The 14,482-nt window shown below is 34.7% G+C and overlaps 1 protein-coding gene across 1 annotated transcript in view; it reads left to right on the top strand.

The window, feature by feature from the left end:
- The first annotated feature begins 2,005 nt into the window (after positions 1-2,005).
- tapt1b (transmembrane anterior posterior transformation 1b) overlaps positions 2,006-14,482 on the top strand; it is a 16,977-nt gene continuing 4,500 nt past the window's right edge. The window contains exons 1-11 of the mRNA XM_016565812.1: positions 2,006-2,232; positions 5,011-5,141; positions 5,922-6,040; positions 8,509-8,671; positions 8,751-8,886; positions 9,564-9,661; positions 9,802-9,871; positions 9,967-10,047; positions 10,134-10,243; positions 12,664-12,723; positions 12,922-12,990. Coding sequence (XP_016421298.1) covers positions 2,019-2,232; positions 5,011-5,141; positions 5,922-6,040; positions 8,509-8,671; positions 8,751-8,886; positions 9,564-9,661; positions 9,802-9,871; positions 9,967-10,047; positions 10,134-10,243; positions 12,664-12,723; positions 12,922-12,990 — 1,251 coding nt within the window. The 5' untranslated portion in view covers positions 2,006-2,018. The remainder of the gene's footprint in view (positions 2,233-5,010; positions 5,142-5,921; positions 6,041-8,508; positions 8,672-8,750; positions 8,887-9,563; positions 9,662-9,801; positions 9,872-9,966; positions 10,048-10,133; positions 10,244-12,663; positions 12,724-12,921; positions 12,991-14,482) is intronic.

Below are 14,482 nucleotides of genomic sequence, written 5' to 3'. Positions count from 1 at the left end.
GCGCTTTATTTGACGACTTGTGGACTGTTCAACTGCAACACCCGCTGACTGCAATGATAGAGCTTGGAAGAGCCAGGACAATTTTTAATATAACTACGACTGGATTCGTCTGAAAGAAGAAAGTCATATACACCTAGGATGCTTCGAGGGTAAGTAAAACACAAGCTAATTTTCATTTTTGGGTGAACTAACATTTTAATACCAAAATAAATAAATAAATAATAAATAAATAAATATCTGAATATTTCACCCCCTCTAGTGGTCAAAGAAATGTGGTACAAGTTCACCCTAAAATTTAAATTCTGTCATTTATTCATCCTCACATTGTTCCAAACGTATATGACGTTCTTTCTTTAATATATTTTGAGAAATGTTGGTACCCAAACAGTATTGGTGACCATTGACTTCCATTATATGTGAAAAAAAAAAAAAAAAATAATAATAATAAAATACTGGGACATTTCTCAAAAGAAGTCACACGGGTTTGAAACGACATGAGGGTGAATAAATAATGACAGAATTTTCATTTCTGTGTGAACTGCCATTTTAACATTTGTAAATGTATGTTGTTATATTATTTTGACACTGAAAAGTTGCTTTTCTGCTCTTGCTGCTCAACTCGAGGGAAAGGGAAGTGTGCAGGAGCATTCTGTTCTGTTGTTGCTGTTATGTAAGAAGTTGTTTTGTTTATTGCATAATCCGAGTCATATGGAACTGAACGTGGCTTATTAAGTACCTCTGAAAACATCCCAATCCATATTTTAATGTTTCCGACTGGCAGAGCTGGGTAGTAAATGATTACATGTAATCTGGATTACGTAATCAGATTCCAAAAATTAAGTACTTGTAATTAGATTAAATTACATTTTAAAATACTCGTAATCAGACTACAGTTGCTATTTTATTGATTACATGATATTATTCACACAATAGCAATGAATTATTCATAATTTATATGCACTCAGAAAGTCTTCCAGTTTTGTGGACATTCACACAAAAAACAGTCACTAACAGGTGTCCAATTACACAGAAAACTAAGAGGCCACACAGCATCTGACCACTGGATTTACAAAATGATTTCAGTTTTAAGACATTTCAATATTGCATCAACAATTGATGAACACTAATTTATTTTTATTTGAATCATTCAGTGGTTATTTAACATGGTTTTGCGTGTTCACGGTTCACATGACATGCAGGTAAACAAATAAAATATTTCATCTTTTTTAGAAAGCGTGGTAACTCTTTAGTATAGGGACCAATTCTCACCATTAACTAGTTGCTTAATTATTAACATTTTGGCTGTTTATTAAGCACATATTCTGCATCCCTACACAATACCTAAACTTAACAACTACCTTAACTATTAATAAGCAGCAAATTAGGAGTTTATTGAGGCAAAAGTCGTAGTTGTTAATAGCGAGAATTGGTCCTTAAAATAAAGTGTGATGTTTATTTCCATTGTTGTTGTTATTTTAAAATGATTTATTTTCATTTTACATTTTTTATGACGTAATAAATTATTAGCTTTTCATTAAACTTACAAACTCCCTGCAGTTACTTCACGAACCCGTTTGAGAAACTTTGACTTAATGTAGCCTAATGTTTAATTCACTTCATTTTGTTAATAACAAATTAACAAAAAAATTGTATTTTTATAGCAATATGGTACAAGATTATACTATTTAAATCAATGTGATAAATGAGTTGGGTCAGAAGTAATCAAAAAGGAGTCTGATTATATTACCTAAAATGTGTAATGTAATGGATTACCTTACTAACCACAATTTTTGTCGTGTAATTTGGAATCAGTAATGGACTACAATTTTCAAATAATATACCCAGCTGTCAAAACGCCGTAAATTTGATTTTAGACCTATACTCTGAGAACTGTCCAAACTGACATAAGAAGAGTAAATTATTAAAACACAGTTTAGAGGGTTTGCTTGTATGTTTATGATATTTACCAGCTGCATTATGGGAATTGTAGTCATGCGTCGTGACGTAGGCCGTGACGCATGAATGTTGTGTCTGCGGGGAAGATGGCGGACTCAGTAGCGGCTGGACTTGCGGACGAAAACGAGACCGAAAATGAGGATAAGGAGAGGGAGAAACGACTCTTCAGCGGCGTCAGAAAGACGGAGGAACAAGCCGCCGCATCAGACCTCACAGAAACTCTGGGATTTTACGAGAGGAAGGCGAAATGCAAAGAGAGAAAGAGCAATGTGTCAGGTACGAGTGACAGACAGCGGCTCTGTACGCTGTTTTCAACCTACTGTATATAGACAGCATGTTTGGGCATCATGATAAACACATTAGGAAGATCTAGGTAGGCAATGTTTGTTTTAAACGTTAGAACGCACCGAAATACTGTCTAAATAGGCAGGGTTTGAAACAGACACACATAGAGCTGATTGCATCAATACTGTCTGAAGCATCATCAGTCACTAGTGCTTATTTAACGTTACCTTTAACGAGATCAGATAGTTGGGCGTCAATCGGTTTATTTAAAGGGACCGTAAATACCAGTGTGGCTCACGTGACCCATTCAGCCGCTTGTATAATGAGACTAACTTTAGAAGCACGAGGATCAAATCAGCTGATCAGGTGTGAAGATGTAAATAAAGACATGAGCTGCATCAGCATCTTCCCTGAAATCAGCCCCATCATTAAAGGCAGAGTAAGTGATTTCTGTTAGCCAATGTTGATATTTGAAATCACCAAAACAAACATGCCCCTACCCCAAAAGGGTCTTGCCCCTATTTTGATGCGCTTGCACTGGCATTTATTCAACAAATGGAAGGACACTGAACCTTCTATTCATAATAACCTCATATAACATATATTCACCATATATTAATAAAATTGCTAGTGTTGTTGAGAATAAAGCTGGTGTGTTGTCATAGATCTGTTTACACGAGTAGTGCTTAGAAACCATAACATAATAAGAAATATCATAAAACGTTGATTCATATTCATATTTGAATGTGTATGGAGCTTGTAACACTCCAAAGAGAAAGGAAAACTTGAAATCACATCATATGACCCTAATGCAATTTACATATTGTGTTCATGTTGTATTGCAAAACACTTTTGCTGCTGTTGAGGTGGCAAACAGTTATGTTGAAGTGTGAGTCGTAGATATAATTACGGAGGTTAATTGCAGATGTAATTAAATGCTTGTATTTTTTTTTTTCAATAAAAGTGCAGTGTAAAAGCATGTATATATAGACTCAGAGTAAGTACCAATTGATTAATTTAAATCTTAGTACATAGCAAATATAAAGTGGGTCCAAATTGTGATTTCCCTGCCTGGAAAAATTCATGTAAATGAATACGATCCAAATATAAGATCTCATACGTATTTAATTGGCTATAAAAATGTATATTCATCTTTATAAAATAAAACAATCCTTATTAATGCCTGGAAAAGTCATAGAAATTCATTGGAGGAAACCTGTATATACAGATAATGGGACTGAAAAACCATATACAGTGTTTTAAAGCTATGGTTATTGAAATATTAACTTAAACTCTCAAGGGGTACTTAATGTAAATATGTTTTGCCAAAAGGGGTTCAGTTGACAAAAAAAAGTTCCTGAGTTATATAGAACACAGGAAGCCAAAAATGTATCCAAACAATCTCATTTTAATTGTACATAATATATGAAACAAGAGCCTCTTTTCTCTGTTGTTCCTTTTTCTTGTCAAAAGCTTGTAGACGTTGTCATGAACTCATGTTCACTGGATGATACATTTAGTCATTTTATCATACAACTCAGTTACAAGACACTTAAACACACAGCAGAAGCTGTTATCTCTCTAGCTCTCTCGCTCTTTCTGTCCACTCTCTGTTTGTTTTCCCATTCACTGTGTTCATCCTCAAGTGTATCCGTCTCTGTTACTGTTAAAAATAGAAATTAAGTACTATGTGTGTTGGCCACAGAACGCATTCACAATGTGTGCTGTTCATCTCAGGACGCTGTCTTGCCCTTATCACAACACATTTGGCCTTAGGTCAACATAAACATGCCCTAAAAGCAGTCCAGCGCTTTCTGTGCTGCTTAAATAGATCTTTTATGTCACTTAGCCGCCCTGTTGTAAATCAAGTGTGTACTACCATCATCACACAACAACTGTGTCAACGATGTTCCTAATCAAATCACAGAACTTTTACTGCTGTAGTATTATAAACATAATGGGAAGAAAATGTGCTTATTGTGGATTTGTGAGAAGATGTAGTTTTTAGGTTTGGACAATGATGTCCACATCTGGAAAATCTGGGATTTAAATTTAAACTTTAAATGTAAACAAAGGTAAAAGTTTAGAAAAATGCAAAATAAAAAATTTTGCTCAAAAACATATGCACATTATCTCTACTCGAAAGAAAGGGCTCTAAATTAATAAACAGGGAGCCTCAGCATTTTGTTTTGTTTCATTTCGGAAACATTCCGGAAATTTTGGAAACTTTCCAGGATTTTTTGGAATATTCCAGGGATTTTTGGAAAGTTTCCAGAAATTTTCCACCCCTTTGCAACCCTATTACAAACACTGAATTATTTTAGTGTTACAGTGAACACAGCATGAGTACTAAATTAACCTGCCATTTAAAACAGGTTTTAAAATAGAGCACAATAGACAGTAAATTACTAATTCGTTTTATTAGTAAATGATCAGAATTATCTAAAAATTAAAATCTACCATCTTATATTGGGAAAACTAAATTCTAAAATCCAAATTTATTTTTAAAACAAGTGGACTTAAACTTCTGAAACCCACTTTAGGTTACAAAAAAACTCTGTATTTTTATAGCGGAACATGATTTATGCTGTGTGTATATGAGAGAAATGGACAGAGGTTTATGCTCGTACACTTGTTTATTCAACCTCTTTCTTTCACACACTCATGTGTGTTTACAGGATACAGGATAGTGCTAAATAATGAGTAAATTGCTTTCATTGTGCTGGCCTACGCATTCATGTGTGTGTTTATTTGTGTGTCTGTGTGCAGATCCCTCTCTGGTGAGGTTTATCAGTGCTGAGTTGACTAGAGGATATTTTCTGGAACACAATGAGGCCAAATACACCGAGCGGAGAGAGAGGGTCTACACCTGCCTGCGTATCCCGAAAGAACTGGAGAAGGTACCAAACACAAATGCATAAAACTACAATAACTAAGTAAAATAATACATGCACTCATCTCTTCAGCGCAGCATCCTTTATTTCACTGTGCATTAAAGCTGATGTGTTTGATTTATCTGCCACCAAACAGTATTACAAAAAATGAGATATATGTATTATTAATGAAAAAATATTTTATGAACACATTTGTGTCCCAAACTCACTCCATTGGTTGTTGTGTCAGGGTTCTTAATAAATAGAGTGATATTTTTATAGCACCACAGTGCTTACGTTTACTTTTTTGTAAAATGTTAAACAAATTTAAACTCAAATATAAAAATATAGATTATATTTTCAATATAGTTTCATTAAGATTATAGATTAATTATACTGTAAATATAATTTAGTATTTTTAATAATATTTATTAAAACTTAAAAATTTATTTATTTTGTTTTATATTGTTTTAACAATTTAAATTGTATGACATTATTTCTGATATTGAAGGAATGGATTAGTGATGTGACACAATTATGTCACATAACTTAATTTTTATCAAACCTAACATTATGCATCTCAAGGCTGTATATATGGTTGGATCAGGAGGGCAAGATTTTCTGTGAATAATGACTTAAATTTCAGTCTGTTCTTCACACAAGGCTATAACATACATGACAAATAGTGGATAAGTTTATCTACTACTTTCATGAAACTTAATGGTGCTTTTTGTCATATCGGAGCCTTTGAAGTCAGTTATAGCACATCCAGGACTATAACTGATCTCTCTTGTTCTCTCTCCGTAGCTGATGATGTTTGGGTTTTTCCTGTGTCTGGATGTGTTTCTGTACGTGTTCACTCTGCTGCCTCTCAGAGTGTTGCTGGCCTTGATCCGACTGTTGACACTGCCCTGCTGCGGCCTCAGGTAACGCACACGCTGTACTCGGAACATGCATGGAGGAATATTCCCAAAAGTAGTACTTTCGTAAGATTCTGATAATCTAACAGAATGAAAAAACATCTGAGCTGTCCACCTTTTTTTATACACATAAATACCTACACACACTTAAGTCCAAAATGATTGTAGTTGCTGTTCACTGTATATTCTTCTGCCTGCAGGGCTAGTATATGCCCCTACTGCAAAAAGAGCAGGTATGCAGAAAAAAATGACTGCAGCTGCTTTAAGCACACACACATGTGCTGATATGATTGCAGCGGCTGTGTTCAAACACACATTCACATGCACACACACACTAGGCTGCAGTTGCCATAGCTGTCTAATTTTGCACTGTTGTGCTTTGGTTTCACCCTGGACTACTAAAATCATCTGAGATCGTTCCCAGAATTCTCCTGTTCTCCTTTCAGTGTTTGAGGTGTACTTGCATGATCGGGCACAGGATGGCAGTGTGGTCACTTTCAACAAGTGATAAGAGGGGAAACAATGATTAATGCAATGCAATATTAATGTAATATGTTGTTGTTATTAGGTTGTAAAATGCATCTGAAAATGGAAATTCAGTAAATTGTATTCAGTGCATGCATTAACGTATACTGAGTACATTTCTTACGTAGGAACGTAGATTTTATTTACAGTAAGACTAAATAGTTATACATGCTGTTAGCACCCCAGTGTAAATACTAACACTGTGTGCATTTGTCTAGTAACAAACACTTTTAGAATAGTATATTAATATACACTGCCTTTCAAAAGTTTGGGGTCTGTAAGTATTTTTTTTTATTTATTAAATTTTATTTTTCCTAGAATGATTGCCAGGGCTGCATTTATTTGATCAAAAATATGGTAAAAAATAAGTAATACTGAAAAAATACAATCTAAAATAACAATTTTATTTTAATATATATATTTAAAAAAAAAAAGAATTAATAATTTTGTTTAGAATATAAAGCCATGAAGTCTAATTTTCTAAAGATTTATTTTTATTTTTATTATTATCGGTGTTAAAACAGTTCTGCTGCTTTATGTTTGTGGAAACTATGACAATAAAAAATGGAAAAGAACAGCATTTATTTAAAATAGAAATGTTTTGTGACATTATAAATCACTTATGTCACTTGTTGAATAAAAGTATCAATTTATTTGATTAAAACAAACAATCTGACCCCAAACTTTTGAAAGGTAGTGTATATGCTATTATAATAGTATAAAAGTGCATTTTTTAATAGCTCAGATTTACACAAAAATACCAATGCACATGATTTACCCGCCAGGCACTCTGACGTAGTCAGATTAGCATTTTTGCCAGCTATTTATGTGCAAATAGCTATGCTATGTGCCTGTGCCATTTACATCTATAGCAAATAGTCACTTAAAATACGATTCTTGAGCCTGTGAATGTAAAGCTTGCTGTATTGTTCTTGTCAGTAATCCACTGCAATGGATTGCTACTATTGGTCTCTCTAATTACATTTTCATTTTCAGATTTCAGCATATTTATGTAAATCATTATGTGTCATACCAAAATAATCAATCATGAATTGTTACCAAGTTTCATATTTAATAATGACACATCGGATCAATTAGTAAAACTCGTAATGGAACTGTTTTAAGATTGAGCTTATAATTTCACAGTTTTTATAAATATTTTAATTATAGTTAAATGATCTCAAAATAATTTAACAGTTCAGAATTAAAATGAATAATTTAGCAATTTAAATAAAACAATACTAAATGTTTCAATACTATATGTGACCCTGGACCACAAAACCAGTCATAAGGGTAAATTTTTCGAAACTGAGATTTATACATCATCTGAAAGGTGAATAAGCTTTCCATTGATGTATGGTTTGTTAGGATAGGACAATATTTGGCCGAGATACAACTATTTGAAAATCTGGAATCTGAGGGTGCAAAAAAAATCTAAATACTGAGAAAATTGCCTTTAAAGTTGTCCAAATGAAGTTCTTAGCAATGCATATTGCTAATCAAAAATTAAGTTTTAATATATTTACAGTAGGAAATTTACAAAATATCTTCATGGAACATGATCTTTACTTAATATCCTAATGATTTTTGGCAAAAATCAATAATTTTGACCCATACTATGTATTTTTGGCTGTTGCTACATTATATCCCAGCGACTTATGACTGCTTTTGTGCTCCAGGGTCACATATATTAGAAAACTGATCTCATAACATCTGTCTGTGGGTCATTTACACTGCTGATCTTGTGTTGTGAAATCTTTAGCATGATGCACGTACCACTGAGTGTGTGACTCAAGATCACTAACCCAGTGGCTGTGTGTGGAAGAAGATCCTACTAATAGAAGAACTAAAAGAAGTTCCATTGCGTAATTCCAGATGTCTATGGAGCCAATTTAACCAGAAAATGTTTTTTCTTGTGTGTGTATGTATGTGTATGTGTGTATTTGCAGTGGATCTCGTATCTTGCAGCCCGCTCAGGTGTGTGATGTTCTGAAGGGTGTCATTATGGTTCTGTGTTATTTCATGATGCATTATGTGGATTATTCCATGATGTACCACATGATCCGGGGTCAGTCTGTCATAAAACTCTACATCATCTACAACATGCTGGAGGTACAGTATCACATCACTCACATTTGTTACTATTATATTAGCAGTAGCAGAATGAACACTCTCTCTTTTTCTCCTCTAGGTGGCAGATCGCTTGTTTTCATCTTTCGGTCAGGATATTCTTGATGCTTTGTACTGGACTGCCACTGAACCTAAAGAGAGGAAGAGAGCTCATATAGGAGTCATCCCACATTTCTTCATGGCTGTTCTCTACGTCTGTATCCTTCACACTAGCTCTGTTTCAAATGCCAATTTGGATGTAAGTAAGGAGCATTTTATGTAGATTTAAAGAATTAAATATTCAAACTAATTCAAATGATAATAATACATTTTCATGTATTCAATATATAGTATAATTGTAAAATTAATACTAAAATCGAATACACCAATAAATACAAAATTAAAGTTCTGCATGGAATCTATCTAATGACTTTAGTGCTGTCAAACGATTAATCACGATTAATCGCATCCAAAAGAAAAGTTTTTGTTTACATAATATATGTGTGTATACTGTGTATATTTATTAAGTATATATAAATACAAACACATGCATGCATATATTTAAGAAAAATATGTTATGTTTATATATTTATGTATAATATAAAATATAAGAATATAAATATATAAATGCATATACATGTAAATATTTTCAAAATATATACTGTATGTGTGTATTTATATATACATAATAAATAAACACAGTACACACACATATATAAACAAAAACTTTTATTTTTGATGCGATTAATCGTTTGACAGCACTAAATGACTTTGAAACTGCTCAATGTTATTTTTAAATTCATTTTTTACGGTTTAATTTAAATTCAAGTTTTGTGTCATATTTGACATATTACAATCAGTCATAGGTTATAACTGTCCTTAATTAATAATGCAGTTCTGCATGCCATTCTGATTATGGTTCAGGCCACCACACTGAACGTGGCTTTCAATTCACATAACAAGTCGCTGCTCACCATCATGATGTCTAATAATGTGAGTACAAGCACAGCTAGCATGCCAGTAACATTAAATTAAATACACTCCAAATGACATTAATCTCTGCATGTTACATTATGCAAGAACAGAAACATTTTGTAGGGTCTATACTGATGTATGTGTTTTTCTCTGTGTAGTTTGTTGAGATCAAAGGAAGTGTATTCAAGAAATTTGAGAAAAACAACCTCTTCCAGATGTCCAATAGCGGTAGGTCCATATATAATTAGCAAATGAAAACATGTCTGTCTCAACTTGTCACCGATGAATTGTCTCACTGTTACTTTCTGTCTTTCACACTATAGACATTAAAGAAAGATTTACAAACTACACACTCTTACTAATCGTCTGTCTCAGAAACATGGAGCAGTTCTCCTGGAATCCAGGTATCTCTAGTTAACAGCTGACGCATTTCAGTGTGTGCATATACATGACATTGATGTGTGTATTAATCATTGATTATTGGTCACAGATCATCTATGGGTTTTGTTTCCTGATGTTTGTATGGTGATCGCCTCGGAGATTGCAGTGGACGTTGTCAAACATGCCTTCATCACCAAGTTTAACGACATCACGGCAGATGTGAGTTGCATGGTATACCAGCCTCAAAATACTGGCAGTACCATAGTATTCTTCAAACGGTAGTATCGTAAATACGGTATTTAAGTAGCTACCAGGATATGCATTATACCAGGATTTTTAGCTTAACCAAAATGTGGAAAAAGACGTTAAGGTGTCCGCATCAAAAGAAATTTACAAAAGTGATTATATGTCCATTGAAAGCACATTAAATGTAAGTAAAGTGTCTACTTTTAAGGTTCCAAATAAGTTTTTGGAGAATAAAATGTTAAAATTTGGTTGAAATAATGTTACATTGTCGGAAAAACAACAACAATTTAAAGCAGTATTACACTTGTTTTTATGCTTAAACCCTTTTTCGTCTTTGACCCATGTACATGTGCAAGTTTGGCTTAATATTGTAAAAACTATAATATTGTGAAATATTATTACAATTTAAAAGAATTTAGATTTTTTTTGTGCAATATTAAATACAAATAAATAATAATATTTAATAATATAAAAGTGAATAACAAAAATCACATCCATACAACATGTATCATCATACTACTTGTTATCGTGACACTTCTGCTGGTATTATACAGTTGTAATTGTGATTAAAGGGATAGTTTACAATTTCGGGGGAAATTTTCTGTTAAGATATTGAGAAAACTTATATGAAGCAGTGTAGGTAGATAAAAAGAGCATTGGATGAACTATCATAAAATGAAGTCCTGTAACTTAAATGCATTAGTGATGGAGGGCTTATTTTAAAGGGAAGGTTTGTAAGCGTTACCTAATGCTATTGAAATGACAAGACACTAATATGCATACGTTTATCTAGAAAACAACGTGAGAACTATGACATGACCTATTTATTTAAGCCAAAGTGCTCCCCCAAGCGCAGATACTGGACTGTTCTTTCTTGTCTGAAAAACAAAAACCTCTGTCCCAGTCGAAAGGAAGTCTTTACAAAGAGAGACGGGTTTCCTTTGGGAGTGTGTCTGAAAATCAGCACCGCTCTCAGTGTCTTGGATAACCCTGACAGATCCACTGACCCAGATCTATCAGCGCACACAGAGCCAGCAGTGGAAAGGTTTCACGGATTCTGTCCAGTACAGAGCCCCTCTACTCTCTACTCATAAGATGAACGATAAGTAGGGATGCACCGATACCATTTTTTCAGAACTGATCCGATACCAAAAATTCTGAGTATCGGCCGATACGAAAACTTTAGGTGCTTTATAATGTTTTTGTGCCTTTTGTGGGGCTTAACAATTACACAGAATAGTATACGCACAATATCGGTCTCGTCTGACCGATACCTGATCCGGCAGAAAATGACAGTATCGGAACCGATACCGATAGTGAGTATCGGATCGGTGCATCCCTAACGATAAGTGCCACTACAAACTAAACAGTCCTTATACATGGGCCTGAAAGAGGGACAAGAGAAGGAAAAGATGAGAAAAGTAGGGGTGGAGCAGGTGAACTTAACTGTGGATGGGGGGTAGAGATGTAAGGACAGAAAGAGGAGTGTAGTTACTGGCAGGGATTAGAGACAGATCTGCTTAGTTTAGGCAGGAAGATTAGTGTCACAGCACACACATGCACACTTTTCTCTCTCATACAGCATCGTTTCTAGAGGTGGACACTATATTTATTTTGGGATAATTTTCAGCAATTGCACCATATTCAGTATACATCTTAATGTTTATGATTTTTGATTATTAAATTGCTCAAAAAGGGTGTCTTTAAAAAAAAAAATCAGAAACAGCATTTCAACCAAACTCTACTTGTTATTAAAGTGACATCATATGCCCATTTTCCACAAGTTGGTATGATTCTTTAGGGTCTTCATTAAATGTCTGCAACATACTTTGGTTAAAACAACACCCTTGTTACCTTGTCGGCTTTAACCAATTACTGAACAGATTATTAACAACTAATCATGGAACATTTCACCGAGCTCATGTCAGAGTGTTGAACATATGATGAAGATCGTTTTAAATGTAATGGAATCCCCAGAGTTGTGTGATTCATCGTAAATCTATTACAGAGATATAAAAAAAATAAAAATAAATCCAGTATCAATGTACTAGTTTGTTAGGTAAAATACAAATGCGTGTAAAATGCCATCGTTAACTGTCTTACATGAAGATTACGCCGTCATATTCCCATGAAATGATAAATGGCAAATATCACCAACACAAAACTTTCGTTATGTTTTATTTAGTTAGTTTTTAGTAAATACAAATGTGATCTGCTGTTTGTAACTATGGTAATGTAAGACCGCTACGCGAGCACCGCCTCAACTGCACAAAACGCCTCCACTACGAGACAAAGCGGCGATTCCGGCCCGTGTGAAATTGCCTTAACTTCATCGATTACTGAACCACAAGTCATCATTACTTGTAACTGTGTGTGTGTGTGTGTGTGTGCAGGTCTACAGTGAATACAGAGCAAGCTTGGCATTTGATCTGGTCAGCAGCAGACAGAAGAATGTAAGTGCATGTCCATTTTATCATATCAGAAACCCTTTTGAAGCAGAACCCTGAACATTTACGTCAATGTCAAATTATTTTAATTTCAAGAACTGGCTTGTCTCCTCTTGTTCATGGTTCTGATTACATTGACTTCATTTGAAGAGCATTTCATCCAGCTTTATAAATCAGATGCTGATATTTGTGTGTGTTTTCCAGGCATACACAGACTACAGTGACAGTGTGTCTAGGAGGATGGGCTTCATTCCTCTTCCTCTTGCACTACTGGTAACCTGCCTCCTTATTTCATAATAATCACAGTAAATCTATCGCACAGTGCAATGTAAAGGCAAGAACATAAATCCTTGCATTGTTTGCAATCATTTGAAATTCGTCATTTTGTTGCACTGCTCTTGTTAACACACATTACTGTCATATTTAAAGTCTGTGTAAAGGCAATTCAGAGAATTGTTTCTAAACATATTATAAATATTAGAAATGTAATGCTGAAAACACATTACAAAGACTGTGAACTATGTAGTACTGATTATGAAGCTATGCCTTCGTCACGTAAGAAGAGGTGGGTTAATTTTGTGAAGAGCCACCTTGATGGAGAGCTGAGGATCCCCACCAACACCCGCCTCTGCAGTGATAGTTTTACAAACTTTCATCGGGCACACCTGGGATTCACTGATAATCTGATGTTACTGGTGAATGGGGCCGAACACACGATCATTCAAATTTGCAATGCAATTTCAAGTTTTCATTTCTCTTTGGAGTGTTACAAGCTGTTCGTGAATAGATAAGATCCCTAAAGTTGCAAAGACTAAAGTCTCAAACCCAAAGAGATATTCTTTATAAAAGTTAAGACTTGTCCACGCCCTCCTAAAACGCCTCGTTTAAACACGCCCCCACATATCTACGTCACTGTGTGGGAAGCTTTGCATAACGCCGCCCAAATGTTCACAATAAAAAAGAAAGAAGGCGTAACTTTATTGTTGCTGCCACCGCCGCCACCATGTTGTGAAGACGCTGTGTGTTTCGTTGCGAAAGCGAAAATACTTAGTTTGGCCTTCTAAAAGAGGACACAACTAGAAATCAGTGGTTAAGTTGTATTTACAACACTGTTCCAGAACAGTTCAAACCAAATATTGAAATGTGTGCAACGCATTTTATGGAGGACTGTTTCCTGATCCTGGGAGAGTACTACAATGCCGGCTGTTCTGACTCACAGACTGTAAGTACGTATTTTATATTTAAAGAATTTGCCACTGACGATTCAAACGCGAAATTTGAGCAGTGTAGAGTAGCGCTTGTTGTTTGTAATTTCTCAGATCACAAATGCAGACATGGTTTTAAGTTTACGCGGCGCGATGCAACGCAAAGTGTAAAAAGACAGTATAAGTCATTATAATCCGTAATTATGTCCCCACTGGATGCAACAAATGCCTCGATTATAATGGTTTTAATGTTTTTGTCTCGTCGCTCCGGCCGGACACAGCATCACAGTATGGTGAGGGGCGTAACATTTCCATCACACGCTTGAGGTATTCGGCCAATCACAACGCACTGGATAGCTGGCCAATCAGAGCACACCTCGCTTTTCAGACCGATGAGCTTTGTAAAAATCGACGCGTTTCAGAAAGGCGGGGCATAGAGGAGAAACAATAATGTACAGTATGTGGAAAATAATGTGTTTTTTGAACCTTAAACCGCATAAACACATTTCATTACACCAAATACACAAAATAATGTTAATTTTAGCAACATCATATGACCC

The sequence above is a fragment of the Sinocyclocheilus rhinocerous genome, unplaced genomic scaffold, assembly GCF_001515625.1.
Source record: "Sinocyclocheilus rhinocerous isolate Xijiao unplaced genomic scaffold, SAMN03320098_v1.1 scaffold1, whole genome shotgun sequence".
NCBI lineage: Eukaryota > Metazoa > Chordata > Actinopteri > Cypriniformes > Cyprinidae > Sinocyclocheilus > Sinocyclocheilus rhinocerous.
Note: the sequence above shows the minus strand (reverse complement) of the source record. Positions and strands in the feature narration are given on the sequence as shown.